This window comes from Apostichopus japonicus, chromosome 19 (assembly GCF_037975245.1).
Source record: "Apostichopus japonicus isolate 1M-3 chromosome 19, ASM3797524v1, whole genome shotgun sequence".
Taxonomy (NCBI): Eukaryota; Metazoa; Echinodermata; class Holothuroidea; order Aspidochirotida; family Stichopodidae; genus Apostichopus; species Apostichopus japonicus.
In genome coordinates this window covers 21,517,051-21,544,016 of record NC_092579.1, presented here as the reverse complement: position 1 = coordinate 21,544,016, position 26,966 = coordinate 21,517,051, and the positions used below count along the sequence as shown (strand labels likewise).

Sequence of the window (26,966 nt, the reverse complement as noted above, 5' to 3'; positions counted from 1 at the left end):
GAATTGTATTTCCTTGGTTAATAAATAAACAAAATTCTAACAATTTGTTAGAACTGCCACAAAACCCAACTCCCTCACACAACATACGCCTCCTGATGTGGTTCTTGCAACTGAATAAAACTCATAAATGCTCCTTTAAAGACCATAGCAATGTGCACCTAGATTAATCAAATTTCAGTTCTGTCACAGGTGTGTCCTTGTTTTCTACGGTCTATAATGCATATGCCTCCTGAAGTGATTCACGAAACCAAATTAAAACCCATGAGTATCCCTTTAATGATATGAAGCAGCATGCAAACCAGGTTAAAGGGTGTGAAGACTCGCGCACAAAGAAACGTCTCATGCTGGTAATCTGACCTAGTTTGGAATGAGTTGTAACAGAAGGGTTAGACACCACCATCGATCCCAGAAAATGCACACACAGCTTGCTACCGTCGTTAATTAGACACTAGTGTACAGTCAATACATGCAGCTACTGTCAATACCCACAACACAGTGCACATAGCAGGTCTAGATAAAAGATAACAAGGTATCACGTTTCATTACTGTCTGCATTTTGTAGCGACAAGAAGAAAACGTCATTTGCAAGTTAACTTTTTCAGATCGCGGCACGCGATTTGGGGCGAGTCTTCAATGCCTTTAATCTATTGAGACTATCCTTCACCTGTCTTGGTTGTCGATGAGTCGGTCGTAGAACACTCGGTACACTTCAACCAAATGAAAACACATGAGTATCCCTTTAATGATTTAAAGCAGCATGCAAACATGTTTAATATATCGAGACTATCCTTCACCTGTCTTGGTTGTCGATGAGTCGATCGTAGAACACTCGGTACACTTCAACCAAATGAAAACCCATGAGTATCCCTTTAACAATTTAAAGCAGCATGCAAACATGTTTAATATATCGAGACTATCCTTCACCTGTCTTGGTTGTCGATGAGTCGGTCGTAGAACACTCGGTACACTTCAACCAAATGAAAACCCATGAGTATCCCTTTAACAATTTAAAGCAGCATGCAAACAAGATTAATATACTGAGACTATCCTTCACCTGTCTTGGTTATCGATGAGTCTGTCGTAGAACACTCGGTACACTTCGTGGATCCAGAGTCTGATCAGCTTGTCCTTGTCGTCCTCGACCAGTGAGGACTTTGGTACGAGCAGGACTCCGCGGATGACCCGAGCAAAATCTCTCAAGTTGAAGACGTAGTGAGATTTGGACGGGGTCGGTAGGAAGTTGGTGACGGCAGATTTGTAGACACCCAGAGTGGCTTGGACCATTATCTTGTTGTAGAGGGAAAGAATAACAAATGTAGATTTAGCTCTGATAGAAGAAATGTTCCATGAATATTTTACAGAGTGGAGCCATAAGGCATCTTCAGAAAACACTAGGCTATTTTATATTTCCAACAAGATCTTTATTTCAGGCAAAACTTGACGGCGAGGGTGAGTGCAGGAAGAGACGGCAATATGGGATAATATTCAATTGAAAAATTTAAGCTCAGAACTGAAGCTTATGAAGTCTTTGCTGTTATCAATGTTCAAATCAATGTAAAGTTGGGTTATTTAAACCTTTAGCACTTATTACCGAGTGAAGGCACCTAATGCACCCATGTCTTAAGGAAAAGTCTTTGGTACCAATGTAAGTAAACTTATGCAAGACTGGGTTTAATTTCATAGACATATATCATTTTAAAACTGACCAAGTGATTGGCAATACATACTACAGAGACAAACAGCACATGTAAACACACAGAACTAATCATTTTAAAATGACCCATGAATACTTTCCCAGCAAAAGTGGTTTCCTTTTCTTTGAATATTCTGTTGAGAGGGAAGGTGGGAGGGGGATGGAGGAGATGGGGGGATTTTCATGAAAGCAAACAAAGCTCACCTTCCCAAGCCTGAGGAAGCAGCCATCATATCCTTTAGTGAAATGCCAGTCTGTTATGGAGGTGAAAATCTTTGACATGGTTTCATCATCAAAGGAATCGATGGAGATTAGATTGAAATGTCTGGTGAATCTGCTGGTGATGTCGTTCCTTCCCCCGCCGGGTGGACCCATGGCACACACCAACAGCTGTAATGACATAGACAGATAGTCAAGTTTCATACACAATGCTACTACACACTGGCTTAAATTTATTCTGTACTTCCTCAGATATGCTACAAAGAACAAAATAATGGTCACCTCTTGCAACTCCTTTTGTACTGACACGTATTTGACTCATAGGGACAACGGTTATGAAAGATGCTTAATGTCTCCAGAAGAATTGTTTACTTTGTATGGTAAACTATAAATACACACGTCCACAATCATATATGAAAATTTGACCTAGGCCTATACTACTTTAACAGTAACCATAGTTACACCTACCTGAATTCTCAACTCACATTCCAGGCAAACGATTGACCTTGTCATCGAGTGCGCACTAGGCTAATTTACAGGCAAACAGCACAGTTTTAGCAGAACAAGAAAGTGCACTGGGGTTGCATAAACGTTCGTAATGCAACGCAGAGATTACCTTTAAGTTACAAGAGACAGAAACGTTACCGTGTCAACTAGTTCCAGTCTGGACGTATCCTTCTTATCGTACCAATGGGCGTGGTCGATCCACTGTCGGAGTAATTCTATTGGTGGCTGAGCGCCGTACTTCTCCTTCGCCGGCATGTTGAGATCGTCGACAAAGAGGATGCACTTCTTGCTCATCGGAGGACCGTAGATACCTTTCCTCCTCCTGGGAAATGAGTGGTATAAAATTAACAACGTTTGCAAGGGATCGAATTTCCGATGCCTAGTTTTAATCAAGTTGATAACAAATTCTGAAGTGCAATGTTACAATTATGTTTATATTTTATTCATATCCTTTATCAAGTTTGCACCATTTTAGTTACTTACATTTTCATTATTATTATCTTTTTTTTTAGGGGATGGGGAGAGGGTAGGGGAGGGGAGGGTGGGGGCTTTATAGCACACCACATGTTCATATCTGCTTCTTCTCAACTGTAATTTTTTTTAAGGGGATATTGAGAGGGAAGGGGAGGGGTGGAGGGGGGGCTTTATAGCACACCACATGTTCATATCTGCTTCTCCTCAACTGTAATGAGTTATTTGCAAAATTCATAAAACACACTGTCAGCCTTTGGTATCAATGAATTTAAAACTCAGTTGATGAAAGGTCTTGTAAAAGTAATGGTAGAATCTAGCAATTAGCAACTTGCAATAAGGGAAAGGAACAGAAATGGGAGACATTCTATTCATATAATTACACTTAGTGGAGCAAAACGTTGGAATTCATTAAAAAAAACAAGTCCATACCTATCTAGTTTAGACATGATGATATCTTGAGTCTGATTGGCAGAAGTTCTGGCTGAAAAATTGATATTATTTGGAATGTACCTGAGACGAAAGAAGAAAAGACAACATTAGATGAACACAAAGTACAAAATGGAGCTGAAGATTCTCACAATTTTTCTCAAAATGTTATTTCTCCTTCATAAGAACACAGAAAACAATTCTCATTTTGCCCTCTCATGTTGTATCTCTGGCTCTACTGCCAGATAACACATAAAATAATTAAGTTAAAAAAATAAATAAAACAGTCTAGTTTTTAACAACAAGAATAACAAATCCCTTAATCAAATGAAAAAATATTGGTTTCTTTGTAATTACACAATATGATGTGTATGGAATATGTAAACAGTTACTAACAAATAGTTCACAATTGTAAACATGTTATAAGATGACCTTCTGACCTGGCAAATTTAGGTAAAGGGAAGTCCAGATGCACTCACAAGTTAAACATTTCATCGAAGTACCAAATACGAAAGTGGCAAAGTTCATCAAATTCATCACAACTTATAGCAATGATAGTAAAATTAGAGTATAGAAAATATTTGTCGCTTTAAGAGATATATATAATAATCACCTTTACATGCAAAGTCTAAGTACTCTATGTTTAATATTGATCACCATTTCTTCTAACACAATATTAAGTACAAAGTGATGGCACTGCGATACTTATAGAATCCTACAACCATGAAGAACCCATCAAACAAGGAATAAAAAACCCCTCTCTAACTTTCTCCTCCTTTTAAAGCATGCCCACAACTATACAGGTAAACATAACATTAAAGGTAAACAAATGACTAATGGTAATCGTTGTGACTTATTCTTGTTTATTGCCCATGCTTCTAATACCATCTTGGTGAACGTACTTTTCTTTGGGCAGGCCGACCAAGTAATTATTGGTAATGGCTGATTTTCCAGTCCCCGTAGGTCCGACCAACAGCAGAGGTCTCTCGTGGGTCACAAAAGTATCCAGGAAGAAGACTTGACGAGCTGTTTCATTGGTCTGGATTATGACATCGCTGACCTGTAACGATCAATCATAACGGCTCATTTTACAACTTTAAAGAAGCAGTTTTCAAATAAAATAAACATATCCAATTAGGAGATCTGACAAGCCCTCTCATCACTCACCCATGACAACCAAATCTTACAGCTCATTTTTACAACTTTAAAAAAATGGTCATTTTTTTGCGAAATTGCTAAATATATGTGAGACTTCACCTTTAAAAGCATTGCAATCTTTGACTGCAAGAAAATGTGAAAAACAATGAGAATATACAACTTTGTTTACAATACAACAGTGAAATGTTTACTCTGTTTGCCTCTTCTTGCTACTGATCAACTCCCTCTGTTGGTTTGATAGATGTACATACTTGCAATGATGTTGACGTGAACCTGTAAATGTTTCATAATATTCACAACTTTGTTTATACTTCTAAGCCATTGGGTTAAGCTAATTCTTCTGTTCTTTTCAACAGAGTTTTGTTTTTCTTACATGATGACATGGTCATAGTCCCAACATCAATGGGGACTCAGGTTGAGAGTGTATCACAGGGCTTTTCACTTAACTTTCCACGAGTGCCAAAAGAAATCATTGGCTGAAGCAAAGGGCCAGACAGAATAGATATCTCACTAATACATAAAATGAACATTGTGCAGTGTAGACAGGTAAGGTGATCAAACCCCAGGTCTAAAAGGGTGTGGAGACTCGCGCAAAATGAAACGTCTTATGCCGGTAATTTGACCTAGTTTCGAAACAGGTGTAACAGAAGTGTTAGACACCACCATCGATCCCAGAAAATATATACATTATACACACACAGCCTGATACCGTCGGTAATTAGACACTAGTGTACAATCAGTACATACAGCTGCGGTCAATACCCACAGCACAGTGTTTAAACGATACAGCGATGGACATCTCAGGTCCAGCTAAAGATAACAAGGTATCACGTTTCATTACTGTCTGCATTTTGTAGCGACACAAACAAAACGTCACTTGCAAGCAACAGAAAGTTAACTTTTTCAGATGGCCGCACGTGGTTTGGGGCAAGTCTTCAATGCCTATAAGGGTCAGCACACCTGATATGAGTGCAGTCATATGTTTTACATGGTTGAACTGAAATTTTGCACAGGTATGGTTTGGCCCATGTTTTCTCTGTGCCTATATGTATTTGTATAATGGGAGGCCGTTTACAGTACATATAATCAACCAGGAGTATTGTAAGTCACTCACCTTTGCATCTGTCGGAATGACTGTCTTTGATTTATCGATGTAGTTGATCCACTCGGCCCAACTGCCGCTGGATTGCTTCTGGAAGTAGTAGTCGTAAACGGTGCCTCTCTCTGGGAATGAATTACTCTGGAAGAAAACAAGTGAATCCATGAAATATTTCATCATAAGCTGTTACGTAGTGATCGACTAACATGACGTAATATTGCCATCAGGTCAAGGCCTGTTGAAACAACCAGCACAGCTCACTGACATAACTACTATTCACCAAGAGTACAGACTCATATATCAACGCCTTTATGAATATTATTATTATTTATACAAGTTGAAATTCTTGTCAAACTTACCTTTGATATTTTAATACTCTTTGGTTTGGGATGATCGGGGTCCGTTCCACTGATCAGAGTCCTGAAATACTGGTTGAATTTGTTTCTGCTGTCACCGGTCATGGTCGCCCCTAACGACCAGACTAAACAGAAGAGGAACAACCCTTGTAGCCAGAGCGTGATCTGTTTCAAACCACAGAAAAAAAACAAAAAAGCAAAAATGAAAAGACGAGTGCATTTACTGATGGGGAAAATAGTTAAAGACATTAAAATCATTAAAGACATTAAAGATACTAAGGCATAGAGCAAAAGATACATCCCTTTGATATTATCAAAAATCAGTGACAACTCCCTGGCTCAGTTTAAGTCCCCAATATGTCGGGTAAAAATATTGCCACACAATTACAAATAGCATGCAAATTCATATTTCAAAAGAAAAACATAAAAACATAAAACATCCAAATTTGTGTAAAAATATATATCGCAAGTGAATGAAATTTTGACGGTATGTAGCATATCTGGCAACACTTCTGCCACTATCTGGTGGACTTGTATTGACTCTGTACTGGTACTTGTATTCTAGCATCGTTGCCAGTATTGGTATCCTCTCCCCCTCCCCCCCCCCCTCCTCCCTGTTGCCATGGATTTGAGCTTTGTTCTAGTACATGGGACATTTTGGAATGCTAGTATTAGATACTAGTGTAATGTTGAGTACTCATATTTGTACTCAAAACCACATACTACTTCACATAACCAAGGGCAACTCTTCTGCTACCTGTACTCATATCAACAGGGAATTCTATTTGTATTCCCATACTGTTGTACTCAAAACTACAAGTATCCCTTTTATTCCATTTAATGAGGAGATCCTAACAAACAACTTTAAGATTAATGTTATCAGTTTTGAAACGATATCATTGGAAGGGTTAAGGACATTTGTACAGAAACAGATGTTTTATGAAGTTTCAAACAAATATGATCCAAGACTGGCTCTTTGTCTACCATCTACCATACAAACTAGGCAAGAAATAATTTTCATGCACAAAAGTTTTGATACATGGTATTTCTGTGAAACAAACCTGCTGATTGGATAACTCAGGGTAACCCTCCTCTCCTGATTGGCTGATCTCGTCCAGAAGGCAAGAGTAGAGATTCATCAAGGACTTTGTTAGATGAATGTCAGATGTAGCCACAAAAAACTTGCATTCATGATTGATAAAATCTGAAAAATAACAGACAACAAAATTAATTCAGTTATATTTTAGTAGACTCTCTTTAAACATAAAACTTTCAAAGGAAGTTTACATAACGGCACAATGAAAATGTGTTTGGGGTGAGGGTAGGAGTGGAGAGGAAGGCTGAGGGGGAGTGAAAGAGGCTACTTGTAACTACAAAACTAAATGCTTACTGTTTCTTTAAAATGATTGAAAATATACAGAGATATTTGCACACTTATCTTGAAGTAAACTTGTAAAACATTTAAAGTCAGATCGTTTCCAGTCCCAGCTCCCATGACTTGGAATAGCTTACCTGGTTTTCGTCAATTTATTCATAGTTTTGAACGTTACAAGCGTGAATTAAAAACTGTATGTACTTAACATTACTATTATACTTTTGTACAGCGCCACTGAATGCACTTTTTCTTTGTAGATATCGTGCGCTTTATAAGTCAATAAACATAAACATAAAGGAAGAAAAAATATCGAGGAGAATCAGTATGAATGATTCTAATTTGTAAGATTCATTAAAACGGCACAGATATCTTTCGATACAATTCTAAGACCGGAGTCCTACCTGAAAGATGAATTGATTGCCTGGCTTACTTCTCTGGGTTTGGATAAAGAATTTTTCTAAAATTTACATGTTCGAAACTGGTTTCGACCTCATTCTATCATCATCATTCTATAAACTGTTATATCATTATTTTTTACAGCATGTTGACGTAACACATACTACACACCATGATAGTTTCCGTTGTAAGTCAAATGTCCCACAGTTGCAAAACAATGTATTTCTTATTAAAACTAACTGATTTCCATGGACCTGTAATAAATCAAGGCACTTATATAAAACACCATTTAAATGGGCGAAACTCAACGACTAATAACTTAAAGTTAATGTAAATAATTAATTTAAATATAAAACAATGCATACTTAGCAACAAATATTACAATTACCAATCTATTAAATCAAGACAACTAGCAATCTATTAAACCAAGACAACTTACAGAGGCATGGGTCAATCAGCCATTCAAAGAGGTCATTGACTAACTCCTTGTGTTCCTTGTTCAGGGTTGATGGGAGGGTATCCATGTAGGACTCCTTGAAGGGTCTCCAGCCAAGATTAAAGGGTTCCAGGTAGATCATACCGCATCGACTGACCGTAGCTGGGCTGGCCTGCTCCAGGTCTGCTGGTTCAAAGATCAGATTCTGCTTGGAGCTCATCTGTATGATCTCACCGCTCATCAGGCAGAGCTTGGAGAAGAGAAACAGACAACTATCATCTTAAAATGTAATAGCTTATCAACCTCAGTGTGTCATTTGCCCCTACTACATAAAAGAGATAGACCGGAGTTCTACTACTCCATATCGAGGAGTAGAGATGACTTAAAGAAGAGAGTTTCATCTGTCATTTCACTAAAGATTTAAAACTACCCCCTCCACACCCCCCCCCCACAACCCCCCTGAATTCTGTGAAGTGTTCTAAAGGCTATTTGTCAACAAATTTGGTAAAGTATGGGAATCATCTCTAAATTTCATACCATCGAGAGGGAAGACACGTTAGTTAATACTTGAGTTTGCCACAAAAAAAGAAAGACCCAAAAAATTGACACTAGCTAATGGCAGACAGTCCTTTGTACTATTGCAGTTGGATCCAAAAGGATAGTAGGCTAGAAAGAGCAGGTTAAGAGCAAAAATGTGCACTTTTGATAGATTTAATAATCATACTTTTGCATGATTTGCATAATATCTCCAATGTTTCCTTCCACGTTAATTTAAAATAATCTACTAGGTTATAAAAGATATTAATTGCATCAGATGAAATTTGATGATTTATCTCACGCTTATTTTGTTGTAGTCCACAGGAGGCAAGAACCAAAGTGGAACCTATTTATCTTACCTTCTTATTGTCGTCAAGTACAGTGTTCATGTTCTCGATCCAAACAGCGTCGACAGGCCCGTCGAATATGATCCACTTTCGATCGATGGTAGTCGAGGACGCTTGCTCTCGGAAGGTATTGGCAAGGACACCTGAAACGAGAGAGAAAATATTTGATATCAATAGATATGATTTTAAAACAAATGACAGTCTGTACATGAAATGGGGCCTTGTACTTGATTTATTATTCTGTTATAATTGGCCAACAGTTGCTGTAAATTTTACGATTCAAGTGTTTGATGTCACCCATTTTTCAGTTATTTAAACAATCCAATCCACATGTCTACCAAATAAAAGGAACATTTGCAACAGGGTATTCACAGAATTTCCAAACATTTTTAGCTTAAAGAATACTGTCCTATAACAACACCATGACAGGGTCATCCCTCTATTCTCTTCATGTAATAACCAGTTTAAGAAATATCCAAAAACCAAAAAAAAATAAGAAATATTTGTGAAAAGGCGAAAAAACAAGAAAAAAGAAAACTTGACTGACCATCTGTCCATTCATGAGAGACTGGGTCGAAACATCCATAAAGTTGTCCCATGGTGATGGCTTTTGGATTAATGATCTGATGGATCACCTTGTACTCTTCTATCAGCCCAGCAACATGGAGATCACCCAGGGAATCGGCCAGGACCTGGTAGGCACAGGTCTTACCACCTAGAGGATCTCCAACTATCATGAAACCGTGCCTTACCAACATCATCTCGTAAATCTAAGAAATAAATGAAAAGAAAATCATAAAAATGAAAAGGAAAACAGGGCTATAAAAATCATGTATAAAGTTTTCAAATTAAAACATTTTTTTACCTTGACCTTATGACCTTACCCTGAATTTGGATATGCTGCATTTTATATGATTGTAATACAATTTTTTTCACAGCATTTGGTAACCTGTGATATATTCCACTTATTTCAACCTCAAAGTTAAAAGTTGCTCAGAAACTACAAACTCTTCCTGTCAATATTTCAATTGACAAAAATAAATTGGTTACCTAATGTACTCAATGAGAAATACCTTGAATGACCAACTGTGCATTAATTTTGCCCATTGCACTGTATCTATATCTGCTTTTTTTTTCCCCTTTGCCTTTTCTCATTTGCACATCTTTACAGTTTACTCATAATTTTGATCCCCTCTGGTACAAGTTTGGTGAGCTATGATAACAAATTATAGTTTTCATATACCTTAAGTTTCATTGACGTGTAGAGTACGGTTCTGCAGATATGTAACTAACGTTAATGCAAAATGCAAATGTATTTGCAATGATATACCAATTCTATTGGGCAATGGCAAAAAAATGTATATAAATAAATGAACCCATAATTCATAAAGTAAAGAAGAAAAGAAATTATTTATGTCATATTTTTGAAGATTTGAAGGCAAACAAACAACAAACCTGAATTATTTTCTCAATGAAGAAAGGTACCGGTTGCAGGAGGTGCTTCTTTATGTTATCCAGGAGGGCCTCCATTAGCAAGGCATAATCTGGTGTAGGGAGGACCGTACCAGGGAACAAATCAGTGATGATACCCTCAAATAGTGGAACATCCTACACGTTGTAAAACAAAATGAAAAAGAAAAATTAACACCCAAAAACCAAACTGATAAAAAAAAAATCCCCACATAATCACAAATGGGTGGAAACTTTACAAAAGTGCATGTACCTAGACATCAACAAATATAATGTTATGGTAACAGTTCCACACTGCCAATTTCCAAAAAAGTCTTTGTGTGACTTTTTAACCACCAATTTCAGGATTTTGTTGTCCACATGAAACAAACAAATTTTGACTTTCATAGTTCCACCCATCATTAAGTATGTATGGTTCTATGATCTCAGGCACTGTAATATAAAGATCACAGCAATCACTGCCTTGGAACTGTTTTACACCGCACATAATCATCCCAAACAGAGATATGAATATTCATGTATTCATGTATTAGATCGTTTGGAGATTCACGAGGATTTCCTTGGAAAATCTTGGTGAGTCAGAGATTTGTAAAACCTATATGAGTAAGTCTTGAAGACAATTTTTAAAGCCTTTAATTGGTAGCTGATAGTCTAATTTGGCCAAGGGTTTCCTATCTTAGCAAAACTGGACAGAAATGGTGAATGACCTGTACATTTCAACATCACAAGGGTGTAGGAATCGGAGAGGGCTCTTCCCCCCCCCCCTTCCGCACAACACAAGAAAGAAAACACATAAAACTGCTGCAGTTTCTAGGAGCTTCACCACCTGGGCTCCCACCTCTTTCCCTGTGGTGTCCTATGATGCCCTATGGTCCTGCATCCCTCTACCAAATAATATCTTACTATGTCTCTCCAAATACTCATGAAAACTGTCACATTACAGTGCAAGGACTGTGACAAAAAGTCAAATTTGACAGTCTTACCTGGGACAAGAACTTAGGCAAGTTCACATCCTTGATTGCTCTTAAGACCAGGACACCCTCGTCCTCCTCTGGGTAGGTTAGTTTTAGGTTACCAGCAGCAGTCAGGACAGATTTTACCGCCCTCATACCGTAGTCATAGTGATGCTGAGAGGAGAGCAACTCGGAACAGAGGCGATACGTTGCCACGATCTTTCCTGCCAAGCTACGAGCATCCACGAATCCCATGGAGTACAGACTGATCTCTGCAATGAGAGCGTAGTCGGGGACCATCATGGCCACGGTTCGGAACAAGACCTGAAAGTAGGAGGGGTTAGACGTACAATGTCATTACATTAACTTAGCTGAGGACCATCATGGCCACGGTTCGGAATAAGACCTGAAAGTAGGAGGGGGAAGACGTACAATGTAATTACATTAACTAAGCTGAGGACCATCATGGCCACAGTTCTGAACAAGACCTGAATGTAGGAGGGGTAAGAGGTACAATGTCATTACATTAAGTTAGTTGAACCATCATGGCCACAGTTTGGAACAAGACCTGAGAGCAGAAGGGGTTGGAGGTACAATGTCATTACACTAACTTAATTGAGGACCATCATGGCCACGGTTCGGAACAAGACCTGAAAGTAGGAGGGGTTAGAGGTACAATGTCATTACATTAACTTAATTGAGGACCATCATGGCCACGGTTCGGAACAACACCTGAAAGTAGGAGGGGTTAGACGTACAATGTCATTACATTAACTTAGTTGTGGACCATCATGGCCACGGTTCTGAACAAGACCTGAAAGTAGAAGGGGTTAGAGGTACAATGTCATTACATTAACTCAGTTGAGGACCATCATGGACAGGGTACGGAACAAGACCTGAAAGTAGGAGGGGTTAGAGGTACAATGTCATTACATTAACTTAGTTGAGGACCATCAGGGCCACAGTTTGGAAGGATGATAAGATACTTGATCTGTCATACATATATTGCGACATTACCTTGAGGTTATCTGGGAGTTCCGATCGGCCGGCGTAGCCAGGGTTCATGGTGATGAACATGGTACAGGTGGGGTTAAGGGTCAGCTCTGTCCCCTCAAACATGAACGTCTTAGCGTGTGTCTGAATGGCTCGTTGAATGCTGTGGATCTGTTGGGCTACCACGGATAGTACCTCCAGCTCTATGCGGTTAAACTCGTCAAAACAGGCCCAAGCGCCGGCCTGGGCCAAGCCCTTGAAGAACTTGCCCATAGCCTTGAAGTCCAAACCATCTGAACAGTTGAATACGACACACTGTATTTGCAAGAAAATGTGAAGGGAGGGTAAGGTTTTAACGAAGGATATGATTAATGTATCTTATTTATCCAAAAAATGACATTATTTAAATGGATTAATTTTGCTTTTAGTAAAATTTCTTATTATATACAAAACAATATGATCAGATATCATTCTAATGCAATATCCACTACATCCATTGACTTTGTACACGAGTAAATGCATGTGTTTTTACCGAAACCAAATCAAGATTTTTAAGTAATTAGGTGCTAGTCTAGCAGTTGATACTTTTAGAAAGATTTTTTTCTCTCAGAAAAAAAGAAATCTGGATGATACTGCAGCTATATTGTCAAACCAGAACAACCCCCCTCCCCCCCTTCAAAACCACTCCCCCAAATGAAGAAAGAAACAGGATAAATAAAACCTTAAATTCTTGATCATATCCTGTGGCTTTCTATTAATACAACACCAACATATATCTTCTTAGTGAAAAACAACATTAAAAATAGCAATCTAGGTTTAATTCACCACTTTCCTTTTTGGAAAATGATATAAACAAACCTGTTTAGCTACAGCTTTAGCCAAATCTTTGCTGGTTTCTGTCTTTCCTGTACCGGCTGGTCCTTCTGGTGCTCCACCGAGGTTCAGTTTTAACGCTCCCATTAATGTTCTAAACAAGGTTGATGGGACACAGAGAATGTAAGCATCTTAAGTTATGAAATAATTTCTAGTGAATTTTGTTTTATATATCTTAGAAGCTAGTTGCATGAGGCCCTGCTTCTGCCTAGACTATCACAGTTGACACAGATTAAAACTTTTTTGAACTCAATACACAATTTTATCAGAGATCTTTCCTGATCTTTTAACAAGGAAACATAAAACAAGATGGAAAAACCCTTTCACAGCTGCAAAGTGAGAATATGTAACATTGCAACAAGGCTCTGTGTAATATGGGATCTCTCCAGATCACAAATTCAAAAAAAAAGGAAAAATTTAGGAAGAAAGCTATGTAGGCAAACATTGTTTACATTTCACGACATCATCAACTGCAAATTTATGATAAACAGCGTTTTTTTTTTTATACAAAATAGTTCACAAGTTGAACAAAGTTTTGAAAAAGAGAAAAGCAAATACAAATGAGACCACCAAAACTGCGACGATAAGCATGGGAGGCATATAAGGGGGGAACCATATACCCAAATAGGCTGCAAAAGATGGCACAGTAAGACTCGCAAAACAATTCCACAAAATTGACACAGGGTTATTGGCGGGGTGTGAGGGGAGGGTGAGGGGGTGGACTCAATCCAAGTACCTTGAGAAGGGAAATAACTTGTAGAAAGTATGCAACATGAATCTTTTATTATTAATTTACTTCCATTTAACAGCTAAGAATTAGAAGAAAAGCTTTTCACTAGTCATTTAGGCTAGAGACAAATTTGCAGTCTTCACCACATCCAGACACAGCTGGATATGGGTATACAAAGCTATGCACATATAGACAAAACATAACTCTGTGTATACACTAACCTTGTTTAATATTGCTGTTAATTTAACTTTCATTCCAGGGGGAATAAAAGGCAGAAAAAAAAGAAAAGGAGCAAAACAGACTTAAAACTTACCATACTAAATGTAAAACAGACAAATAATGGACAAAATATATATAATTTACTCGCAGCCACTGATACATTTTCCATAATATTCCATATATAAGATAACACCTCTAATTCAAGGTATGTTCAGCAGCGAGTCACAAAGCTGTTACCCAATTGAAAAATATTTGGTAAGTTGCTTCACAGTTGAAAGAATGCAACAAAGCATAATTTATACCCAAAGGCTTAGCTCTGAAACTTGGTTCCTGGAGTTAACATGCTGTACACGTATATCAAAGTTTTCTTATCCGCAAAGCAAGAGTGATGGGGTGGAATGTACACTGATGAGACAATGGAAATATTTTCTTCCACGGATCACCCCGATCACACTTCCCCTACGTTTATCACTTGGATTTAAATCTAATTTTCAATAGAGACAAGAAATCTCTTGGTTTTCCAAAGAAGTATTTGAAAGTGCAGATTTTAAATTTGAAATTTAGCCTCAAAGACTTTTTTCACTTTTAATAATTGATCTGGTGTCGCATCGCAAAATGCTATTACAAAATGGGCAGATTGCGATACAAGTGCGAAGATGTATCGCAGTTTTTGCACAAAGGAAGAAATAGTATTTTATAAGAGAAAGGTTCAGAGTGTTCAAATCTGCTGATACACGAAATTTGAACACTAAACTATTCCGTACAAGGCTTTCATAAATTCAGCTGATTTTTTTTCCTAGTTCATCCTCACCTGTAGCATCTGTCCGTTAACGGGGTGATGACAAGTCTTCCAGAGTTACCCAAGTACTCGTACCCGTACGGTATTTCTGTGTTGATCATGTGAACGTTCACGATTTCGCCGTCAAAGTAATACCTCAACTGGCTGATCCAGTTGAAGTCATTCGTGCTGGATACCTTCAGGTCGCCAAGAGTCGCTACCACATCCCGAGCTGGGAGAAAAGTAGCGAGATATTTAAGGTCAGATCCTTGGTATTTACATAAACCAATGTATTATTAAAACAGAGATTTAATCACAGCTACAGACAGTTTAGTGTTACATATAAGCAACAAGGGACCTATATGTTGTGCAGGGCTGACTTTAAAGATAAGTTTTCTCTCAACCTGGACTTCCTTTTATGGTTGTCCAGGCAGCTCTCATTCTGATCAAACTGCCTTCCTTCCCTTCTCTCATCACAAAATCATAAAAAAGAAAAGAAAAAGAGAACAAAAACATTTAATCCAAGTTATACACAGTATAAAAAGCTCCCTACCCCCCCCACCAATGGTTGTAAAACCCTGTCCCCTCCCATTCCCCTCCCTACTTGTAACAGACCGTAGCTGTCCTTAAGTTACCTCATCATTCATCAATCAGGACTGAAGGGTTTGATCTGCTGTGTTTTTTGCAGGTTTTTGTCGAATAACTTTGTCTGTAACTCACCGTGTACATCTATGACTGTTAGTGCTCCAAGCGTCACCCGATTTCCTTTATCGAGTTTACCTCGGACAAGATCTACGATATCCTTTAGATTTTTATTGCTGATTTCAAGATATTTCTGTATTAAAGGGGAAAAACAAAAGGTATATATCAAAAAAATCAATATGACTAATAAAAATGAAGAAATTTAAAAATGGCTAAGTTTTATAGAGATTATATAAGATTATAGAGACAGTTGTTCAATGATAACTTTGCTTTTACTACAGAGATATAAAAACTCTGCCAAATTGTGATAAACTTGCCAGAGCAGAGCAGTTTGGGAAGGAAGTTTGGGATGGATTTAAAAATGTATTGTGTTTCAAATAGGGTTTCATTTATACTTTTAAAGTAATACCTCCTTGCATATGCACTTAAAACTGTTAGTTCTTTTGGCGTAAGTGTTTCAAAATAAAATTACCTCCAGAATGTCTGTGATTTTTTTAAGCCAAAAAGCAGAACCTAAATATATGCTTACAAAAAGATCCATCGCACATAGATTTGTATATAAGGATGGAAGCAGCAGAATCATGTCTTGTCATAGTGTACATTCAGAACATAACTAACATGTGTTGATCTTCTGTGGATGGATTTTTTTGAGGGGGGGGGGTTGTCTATGACAGTGTAAGTTGGTTATCATACAAAAACAACTTTGTACAAAATGTTTCAATCTTCCCATAAAATGAGATTGTTTACCTTCAGACCGTCTGGTTCTTTGATAGCTTTGGCGACTTCTTCCGTCCAAAAGATGGAGGACACACAGAGCACCACCTGTCCAGGCCACTCCAGTACCCATTTATTCCTGGGGTTAGCTGCGTATGCCGCCACGCCCTCCTTGGAGACCTTGCAAACGCTGGCCATCATCACCTCTTCCACTTGTAACAGCCATTTCTCTACCATTCCCTATGAATGTGATATCAAAAGAAAGGGGAAAAAATATTAACATTTTTGACTTTGACTTTTATTTAAATGTAGCTGGCAAAAGTACAATCATATGTAAAGAAGCTGTCAGCACTGCCTTATGTAAGATTTCATTTCTATGTCCATCTTCCGTTTATATTTTTTGGAGGGGGGGAGAAGGAGGTTGTGGGGTGAGAGTAACTTCTCAATTGCTAACCCCTCCCTTACTTGATATGCTACTAATTTCAAACATCAATTTAAGACAGTCAAATGCTCTATTTGAATGAATGATTTCTAGAAGAAGAGGAAGAAGAAAAAAAATCATCAAACCTTAGCTTTAGCTGGAAAGATTTTGCTTGCAAAGGGAACCACTTCTTTCTCTGCACTGATCATCCCAACAATCTCCTGTTGGTCTGTAAAGTCTAACGATGCGATGCCCTCAAAACATTTCTTGAGATGGGGTTGAACTCTCAAGGGATCTTTGGTCTCGGACAGAATCTCCAGCAGCTCGTCATTCGATAAGAAGAAAAACCTGACGGAAAGTTGGTACAGATTTCGTTTTTGGTCAATTCACAGCAATTTATCAGATAACATTGATGACTGTATTAACTTTCATATTTTTTACTATTATCAATGTTATTGGTGTTGTCAGAAACAATTTCTTATCGTTAAACTAAACTGTGAACTGATTAAATGCTGTTAGACCATAACAAGGGGAGGGACAGACATCCTTTACTTTGAAATTGAATACAAAATTTTAAAAGTATTTACACACGTTACATCTTTCATAAATGTTTTTTAATTTAAAGGAATTTTTATTTTTACTGGAGGATACAAGGCACAAGTTCTACAGTATTTTGGTACATAATACCAAACAAAAGTACTTCCCCAAAATGACTATCACCAAAGACCAACCTGTCAATAGCTGAAGAGTAGACAAGTATATCTGATCTATGTTTTTACTAGGAATAAGTAGGACAAATTCAAACTCACCTTGGGAAGTAAAGTCTTTTCATCTCCAAGTAATGGTTGAGTCCTTTCTGGATCTCCTCCAGTAGAACGTTAGACTCCTGTAACCGACTCAGCATGTTAGGCTGTGCTGTGCACCTCAAGGCTTGAGTATCCTTAATCTAGAGAAATAGTTTATGACATTCAATTAACTTATACTGCCTTTAAATTGTGCTATTACATATGACATACATACAGGTATGTACACATCAGTGTTGTTACAAGTCATGACTCAAGTCACTGTATTTCAAGTAAAGTGACTCGAATGAAGATTGTGACGTGTTTTGTTCTCCATAGAGATAACACAGGGACTAAAGTATTCAATGACTCAATTTGAGTCATGAAAATCATTGGCAACATCTCAACTGGACAGTGAACAAAATTGACTTGTTGCAACTCTGGTATGTATACATGTTTGTATATAATTTATATTATATGGATGTATTGGTTAACTCCATATTCTACAATGGGAGTACTTTAATTTTCAAACTTAAAGTGACTCAAGGAAGATTGTGTATATCCCCAGAGAGATAACACAGGGACTTGCATCAATGACTGGACTCAAGTCAAGAAAAATCACTAGCAGTGACTTGACTTGACTCGAGCTTAACATCAAGTGACTGGTTACAACTTTGGTATGTATGCGTGTATGTATCTATATATGTATGTATCTATGTATGTATCTATGTATATATATATGTATGTATCTATATATGTATGTATCTATGTATGTATATATGTGTACATATATATATATATATATATATATATATATACATATATATATATATGTGTATATATATATATATATATATATATATATATATCTATATATATATATCTATATATATATATATATATATATATATATATATATATATATATATATATATATATATATATATATCAATATTGGCTCACTCCATATTCTAGGATGGGATATATTTAACTCACAAAATAAAGTAGACACTCATTTGTTTGGGGAATTTATTAACATCTTGTTGAATTATGCTCCTACTCATCTGCAGAATTGACTGCAGCTACTCACTGCTTCGGTCATAATGTCCTTCCAGTAGCTGTCCACAATTCCAAACTTCCTGCCTTCCTCTGGCATCTGAGCCATGATATCTTCTGAGCTGAAAATGGGCTCCAAGTAGAGCCAAGTAGCTTGACACTTCAACCACTCGTCGAGAATGTCTTGCATTGTTACCAATTTCTCCTCCCAATTCTGTTAAAAAATTCAAAAGAAAATTTTTACCATCAAATCATAAAGAGTAAACGACAACAGAATAGAACAGAATATAAGTTAGAATTGGATATTTACATTTAAATTTGTATTGCTAAAAGACAATGGAAAATGACTGAGTAATTGGAAGCAATTTGAAGAAGAGCTAAGAAATAATTCGGAACGACAGGATTCGAACCAGTGACCTAGGGATTATCCTGTACTCTAACAATTGGGCTGTCACCTCTACCAAAGATATGGTTATATAGGGCTTGCCACTATCTAAATATCGAATCAAATTATAGCCTTGAATTTCAAGTTCCTAATTGTTGACATCATGACTGTGACTTAAACTTTGGATTTAAGGGTCAAAGACTCTGGAGATAGCTATGAGGAATTGATCGGGAAAACTGCAAAATATATCCTGCGATCAGCATCGCTCAAATATGGATGAAGTTCGCCAGGGTCTGTTTTCACTTCTTTTACCAACAGAATCAGAATTTGAGAGGAGGTAATCCCCCTCCCCCACCAACCTCTTATACCTGTGGTGGTAAAATGATCAAGATTAAAGGATAAAGGATTATTTGGATCTCAATCATCAAAAGTGCATATTCTTAATTTGGTCTTACTCTTTGATGGCTCGGAATTGGTGTACTTAATTGATGTACAATGTATCATGGGAGTTCTAAAAAGGAAAGCAAAGTTTCAGCTTGACGCAAAATTTGAAAATGACTGATCAAATCGTTCCCAAAGCTTGTCGATGACATTTAAACTTTAGAAAGTACAAGTTGGTCATGAGTGTGATGTAAATGTTTCAAAAGCTGATCTACTAAGCAATATTTCACAAGCAGGTTTCAACTTGCAACTCATTGAAAGTTAATCATGAAGAAAATAATTTTACTAGAGGCTGAAAGCCATCGCTTCATGTCAACTCAAACGTGAGTACAGTAAAGAGCTAAGGAATGAAGTTTAAGTTATGGAGTAAATGCTACTTCAGTGTAGATAACTTTCATTCCTAGCACAGGTATTGAATGCCCTTACCAAGATGAGATTTTTAATGTGTAGATTACATTTTCAGCATGGAAGCTGGATGAGAGATACTACAATGCTGTATATAACCGTGTGTAACATTTTGAGGTGATATAAATGATTTGTTTGACTAAAACTACCGTGATTTATACGACCCCTAGCTCACCTCTCGAACGCACAACCATCATAAGGAAGAGAATGATGGTTTGCTAGATAAGGAAAGTTAACAGACAAAATGGAACGTTAATACAAACTTGAACTATCTCACCCTAATTATGACAAACCGAAGGATTGAATTATAAGGCTGTCAGGCAGTTCAATACAACTAAAACTGCTGTTTGGTCAATCAAAACTATAATTGAGGTTGTCATAAGGACAAATAATCATAATAATATTTGCTTTTTATATAGTGCTTTCAACCAGCGATAGGTCTAAAAGTGCTTTACAGACGTTATATTACCCCTGGTCAACGATAACCTGTCCCAGAGACAATCCCTCCAGTCGGCAGCAGTTATATACTGCGCCTAATGACAAGTTACCTCACAGGTACCCATTTAACCCCTGGGTGGAGAGAGGCAAGTGAGATAAAGCATCTTGCCCAAGGACACAACGTAATGAACTAGGCAAGAATCGAACCAGTAGCAATCCTTGGATCACGAGTCCGACGCCTTAGCCAATTGGCCACCATGTGGACAACAAGTCCATATGCAGTAAAAAGTCTCACCTAATAACTTTCATAATATGTTAATCTTGTTGGACAACCAACTTCATTGTATGGACAAACTGAATATCAAGTCCAGTCTGTCCCAGGAACGATCAGTTCATACTCTCTTAAAAATCATCTCTTAAACTGGTGACTATTTAACCAAAATTTCATATCTTGCAGTTAAATATCATTTTTTGACTTGGAAAAAATGACAGAGAATCTGAAATGCCGTTTTGAACAGATCTGTACCATGCACAACTCTGTGTGCAGCTATACAGCTTCTGTACATACTAGTATCCATGACTGCATTTGCTCAATCATTCATTCTATAAACCAGTGACTCAATTGTGCCTCCACTCCAAGAATCAGGTAAAGATGCAGGCATAATACGACAGTATCAAACCTGGAACTTACTTGATTCGAAAAAAAGTGAAACAGTATATAAAAATTCAGTGGAACCATTATAGCATTTATACAATACTGTTAATATATTGTTGACCACTAAGTGGATCTAATTCCCAATTTTTAGTGAAAAGCACAACACCAAAGTTTTTAAGTACATTTAGATCATGTCCCTTATGCCAAAAATCACTGTCATTTTCATTTTTGTTACCCGGCCGGGTCATTGTTAGGTGGGTTTTTCAACCAAGAGCAATCTACAGTTTTCCCATCTGAAATGAGTTTCTACCTTGATAAGATTCCAAATTTGATTTAAAATGTTGGAAATGGAAGCCACACAACGTGTAAGTGGTAATCCATAAGCCCTTGCGTGTCTCCCACATTTGTGGTCGCTTAAGCGTCATAATAAAAAACTGCTGCCTACTATTATTATTATTCAAGGGGTGAATCTAACCCAAAATCCTGCTTAAGGCATCAGTCTTTAAGTTCTTCTCCCAGCACTCTCTGTAATGCTATTTCAGTTAGTCTGTTTGTTTACTTCCTGTGCTGAAGCCTTGCATTATCTTAACGGTGCAGCAAGAAAATAACTTATTTAATGAAAATATTATCTGATTTGTACCTTGACTTCTTCTTCAAACGGTTTGACATAAGGGGACCCTCTCATGGTCTGGGCTTTGACGATGTGATCGTCTAAAACCACTTGAATGTCATCGATGCTGGACAGGATGGAGACGCCCTGAGAAAGGAGGGAAATAAGGAAAGTGATCACGTTTGCCTGACACAATGACAACATTACAGACTGTAACATCTGTAGAGAGAGCAACAATCAAAGAAACAGATCTTTGTCTGTTATTAATCGATTAAATTTATTGCTATAATCAAGATCTACCTGAAACTTTTACTGAAGGACAGGAAGATGTGTCTGCTCAATTTAAGCAACATTACACAACTTTGGATAGTGAACATACTCAGGAGAGGAGGGGGCAGGGAGGAGAAGAAGGGGGGATTTCTCACAACTTTGCTTATCCTTCATCAGCGGGAGAGTAGGTATGCTGTATCATGTGTTAATATTATCTTTCATTATTTCTTGGTGAATAGCTTAGGATATGTCTGCAAAAATAGACAAACAAGCTACACCTGTTAGCCAAAACCTTTTAATAATGTCATAACACTTCCATAAAACACTTCTAACATTACATTCCATATAGAATGTGCTAGGTGATCTGTCGTACCGGACACACATCTTTTCTGTAAGATACATGATAAGAACAACTGATTTGACCTCAGTATAAAGTAATATTGATCAACAATTTAGGCTATATTGTGAACAATTTTCAATGGAATCAGTACAGTCATTAATTCAACTACCAGTGAAGCAAGTAATGACTCAAGATTTTTGTCAATTATGTCCTAGGAACTACGCTTCTTGTTACAGAAACATGAGGGAGAGACACAGATATTACCTGATGGTGACAGCATAGTGAATGTATGAAATACATAGCCGGAATTTAGTCTAATGTACTGAAATGAACAGAAAAGGTCAACGCACCTGCCTTAATTTGCATGCTGGCCCGGATTAAGGCTACGCAGGGCCATGGGTCATAAATGTTTTGGAAGGCCCTATTCCCCTATGACTGACGACATATCCATCAAATTGAAAGTTTTCTGGATTTCATTTTTGCTAAGTCATTAATGATGTCCTGAACGTCAATGTGTATCGTCAAATTGTTTGGGAATGTACGATCCATTGAGCAATATATCTACACTTGACCTGAGGGGGGAATGTATCTGCCGGTAAATGAAGCCTTGTGTTAATGTGCAGGAAATTTACCTACAAAAAAATTTGAGTGGCGCTAGGCCAGGGCCTACTTTGCATAAGCCATAACCCAAAACTGTTTTCATGTGTCCAACAAATTTTTTGATCTTGATGGCATAAACCAAGACAGGACAACACAATGTTTTTGATTGAATTTTTCATTCCCTCAATCTCTACGAATGGGCAAAGAATATTGACAGGCAGCGTACATTGTCATGACTGTGTGAGTATTTTACTACACAACTGTACCGAAAAAGGAAGGGTCGTTGATTAGATTGTCCAGATGCATGAATACATGATGATGCTTTTAATGAGTTCACTCACTGTATCTCTATAGGGTGAGAATTCAAAGTGCACATCGCTCCACTCTGCCTTCATCTTCTCCATAGCCTTCTCCAGAGAATACTCCTTAGAGGCAGCGCCACCAATCTCTTCAAGTCTGAAATTGGAATCAAGTTTACAAGAACCCAGAAACTTTTCAAGCTTTAACTTTTATTTCCTATGGACTGACTTACAGTTGTTTTTGTTATTTCCATGTTTGGTGAAAACGTACTGCAACTTTAATCGATTGCAATGTGCAATTCAGTATTCACAATCATTATACATGACGAGAGATATGATTGCAGATAAAAACTTATCAAGGTTTTTCTATAAATCACTGCTTTGACCATGAATTTTACGGTCTGAGTTTATGCCTTCAAAAACAATAGTAGCAAAGAGGGACGTCCCTAAATATGCAAAGATTTACAAAGATATTACAACAACAAAAAAAGCAGACAATTTAAATGTGTTAAAACTATAAATTATACTTCATTTGCCAAAATTTGTCACAACCCTTCAATTACATTTGTTGTTACTATGTAGGTCAGGATCGTGCATTCTGATTGGTCAGTCCCTGCAAACAGCAGCGAGCAATTTATTTTTCAGTCCTATTGTGTGACTTGATGAAGCGTGTTCTCAACTTACTTTTCAAGATGCTTATTGAGTCCAAGCTCCAACATCTGAAACAAGGATGTCTCTGGCTCTGGTTTCAGCTGGAAACCGACCACTTCACTCATCTACGCAGAAATGGAGATGTAAACAATGAGATAAATAATTACTTAGTTACAACAAAACTTCAAGACTTCCATATATCATATCTTTTGCACTATCACTATTATTATTTATTGTAATATATTTCACTCAGTTCTTTGCTATACAGTATTTTACCACATAAATGGGTTCTGTTGACGTGAGGGGGGGGGGGGGAGAGGGGGAGAGGGGGAGTGGAGATGGGAATAGTTTGGATACTTTGTAATAGTAACTAAACCTCTGTACTATTACAATGGTATCCAATTTCAAGGGTGGGAATCGAAATGCCTGTCATATTTATTCCATACTTACAAACTTCATTTACAAGCGAAATTATATACACAGCAAAGCAATCAAAGATATCACATTTCTGTCTGTCTCCTGTGATAGGGACACACATCCCACAGGGCAAAGTTTTAAGGCATTTTTTTCTGGTTGTGCCTCAGGCCAACCAGGTCATACTTTTTGGTTGCCCAGAGTAAAAGTAACAAAATCACGAAGAAAGACCAATATGTACACTGTATGACAGATTTGTAAGTTTGGTGAAATTTAACACCAGCTTTGGACCAATTAAACTCTCCGTCACGTATATATATCATAGACTTATTTAATTTCGGTATCTCCAAAGTGATGGAGGGCAATACCAATTTGGGGGGAATTTAGTCACACTGCAATGTGAGTATGATGTAAAAAAAACGTCTCTCGGGCGACCTCCAGAGCTGACTTTGGTCGTCTAAACAGAGATTCGGTCATCTTGGACGATTGTCAAAAATTTTGCCCTTGTAGGCGACGTTTACATAAAACTACAAATTAACTGCGAGTGATCACAATTTAGCCAAATAGACTCTGGAAGGAGTCTCTACCTTTTGCCAATGACGTTCTCTGATACCAGGATTGCATATGGTGTTGAGTACAGGCATGTGTTGCTTAAACTTCTCGATTCTGCCCTTCACGTTATTCGCTATTCTCTGTGGACCGGGTTGATCCGAGAAGGACTTTGCAAGTTTGTACACCGTACGGAACATGGTGTCTACTTCGTTTTGGATATCTTCGGCATTGCGGTCTTGGAAAGGACCTGGCAAATAAGAGTGAGTCAAGTGAAACCTATTATCTAAATAAAACATATGAGTACTAGCAATGTCACTATGCACAGTGTAATCATGGTTGGAAAAAAAGCAAAAAAAATAAATATATATTGTAAAATGGAAGTATAATAGAGAATACTTGAAGGGTATCAGTAATGCCCACAAATATGCTAGATGGATTACAAAACAAAACTAACATAGTGTAACATGTAAGTACAATATAGAACACTTGAAGGGCATCAGTACTGCCCAAAAATATGCTAGAAAGATTGCATAAAAAACTAACATATTGTAACATGTAAGTACAATATAGAATACTTGAAGGGCATCAATACTGCCCCCAAATATGCTAGAAAGATTGCCAAACATAACTAAGCTATGTAACATGTAAGTACAATATAGAATACTGCCCCCAAATATGCTAGAAAGATTGCCAAAAATAACTAAGCTATGTAAACATGTAAGTACAATATAGAATACTGCCCCCAAATATGCTAGAAAGATTGCCAAAAATAACTAAGCTATGTAACATGTAAGTACAATATAGAATACTTGAAGGGCATCAATACTGTCCCAAAATATGCTGGAAAGTCAAACAATGGTCAGGCATGGCCAAAATTTCATTTTACTATCATCCACACAGAAAGCATTTTTCCTCACTGATACATTTTAAATCATGTAATCACTCTCTCGTGATTGTCTGGAAATAAGTTGGGTATGAAAATAACCTTCAGGAAGTTCTTTTGAAGACTTTTAAGCAAGTTTAACAAGAAGAAAAATTGTGGCCCATAACTGATCACCTGTAATGCAACTGATTATTATTATTATAATCTGTAAATGCACTCAATATCTGACATTTCTTATGTACTATTAATATTTTAATAATATATATCAGACAAAAACAGTTTTCTCAGTGGACCCAACCTTGCAAAGTTCATCACAACAGTAAAAATTTCATTGTTTAAGGAACCCAAGCTGAACCATGAATCGAAAACAAAAGAACGACAAAATACATTCCATATCTGACCTTTACCCCAATCGACATCGTGTTTGCTTCTTTGTTCAATATACATAAACAGAACTATTTTAAAACCTTGACCTAGCTACAACAGCAGAACAAATAAACATTTGCTACAAGGTTACCATTCATCCAGGTCTCTGACTGCGTATGGAATTCCAGGGCTGTATTCCAGAGCTGATCGTAAGGTTGTTTCAGCTGGTACATGACACTCAGGATGGGAAACTGCGACGCCTCCCACTCCAACAGCTCCTCCTCTTTGTTGATGCCATCCAGCTCGTCCCGAGCCGCATCCAGCTGGGACTGAATCTCGTTCAGTTTGTCCACGTTAGACTTCATCTCCTCCAGACCGAGCATCTTAAAGAGATATCCAAAATTAAAGAGTCGAAATGAGCTTTTCTTTTTACCTTAAATACATCGCATGAGAATGTGTGGGTGAAAAACATGAACGGGATACAAAGGACTTACTTACCAGAGAGGGTTTATGAGGGATTGCATAATTAAACTAAGACACCCCACAATAGTTCTCAAAAAAATGCAGGTTAAAAAATGAGGCAATTAATAGAAATGATTGATTCTTCACAGTTTCTCCCTCCACACACCTTTCATGTTAGTGCCAATCACATGTAAAAGTACAAAACTTGGAAAAATTGTAAAAAGCAAAAAAATATTTTCAATTTCAATACATGAAAATGACTGGTCAACCTGTTCAACTACATTGTTATGAATATTTCAATTGCTAATATGGATGTTAATCATCAAACAGCATATTAAAAAAAAACTCTACTCAGAAGCTGTACTACTACTTTGCTTTATAGTAAAAATATTATGCCTTAAAAAATGAAATAAATGTGAACACTGCAACCACTTCAACCAGTATTAAATGGTTATCTTTCAAACCAAGAAGATTTGCAAAT

General features: G+C 37.3%; 1 protein-coding gene across 2 annotated transcripts in view; it reads right to left on the bottom strand.

Annotated features, from left to right (window-relative positions):
- Positions 1-26,966, bottom strand: part of LOC139959424 (dynein axonemal heavy chain 3-like) — a 68,349-nt gene that overhangs the window by 25,249 nt on the left and 16,134 nt on the right. For both annotated transcript variants that reach the window (XM_071957030.1, XM_071957031.1), the window contains 26 exons: positions 26,175-26,406; positions 24,810-25,021; positions 23,842-23,933; positions 23,200-23,314; positions 21,679-21,795; positions 18,749-18,928; positions 17,686-17,822; positions 17,023-17,224; positions 16,489-16,695; positions 15,760-15,874; positions 15,073-15,271; positions 13,298-13,406; positions 12,464-12,754; positions 11,477-11,770; positions 10,479-10,631; positions 9,571-9,793; positions 9,036-9,166; positions 8,143-8,389; positions 6,994-7,136; positions 5,936-6,097; positions 5,592-5,717; positions 4,222-4,379; positions 3,323-3,403; positions 2,558-2,741; positions 1,898-2,083; positions 1,055-1,287 (listed from right to left, as the gene is read on the bottom strand). In XM_071957030.1, coding sequence (XP_071813131.1) covers positions 1,055-1,287; positions 1,898-2,083; positions 2,558-2,741; positions 3,323-3,403; positions 4,222-4,379; positions 5,592-5,717; positions 5,936-6,097; positions 6,994-7,136; positions 8,143-8,389; positions 9,036-9,166; positions 9,571-9,793; positions 10,479-10,631; positions 11,477-11,770; positions 12,464-12,754; positions 13,298-13,406; positions 15,073-15,271; positions 15,760-15,874; positions 16,489-16,695; positions 17,023-17,224; positions 17,686-17,822; positions 18,749-18,928; positions 21,679-21,795; positions 23,200-23,314; positions 23,842-23,933; positions 24,810-25,021; positions 26,175-26,406 — 4,529 coding nt within the window. The remainder of the gene's footprint in view (positions 1-1,054; positions 1,288-1,897; positions 2,084-2,557; positions 2,742-3,322; positions 3,404-4,221; positions 4,380-5,591; positions 5,718-5,935; positions 6,098-6,993; positions 7,137-8,142; positions 8,390-9,035; positions 9,167-9,570; positions 9,794-10,478; positions 10,632-11,476; positions 11,771-12,463; positions 12,755-13,297; positions 13,407-15,072; positions 15,272-15,759; positions 15,875-16,488; positions 16,696-17,022; positions 17,225-17,685; positions 17,823-18,748; positions 18,929-21,678; positions 21,796-23,199; positions 23,315-23,841; positions 23,934-24,809; positions 25,022-26,174; positions 26,407-26,966) is intronic.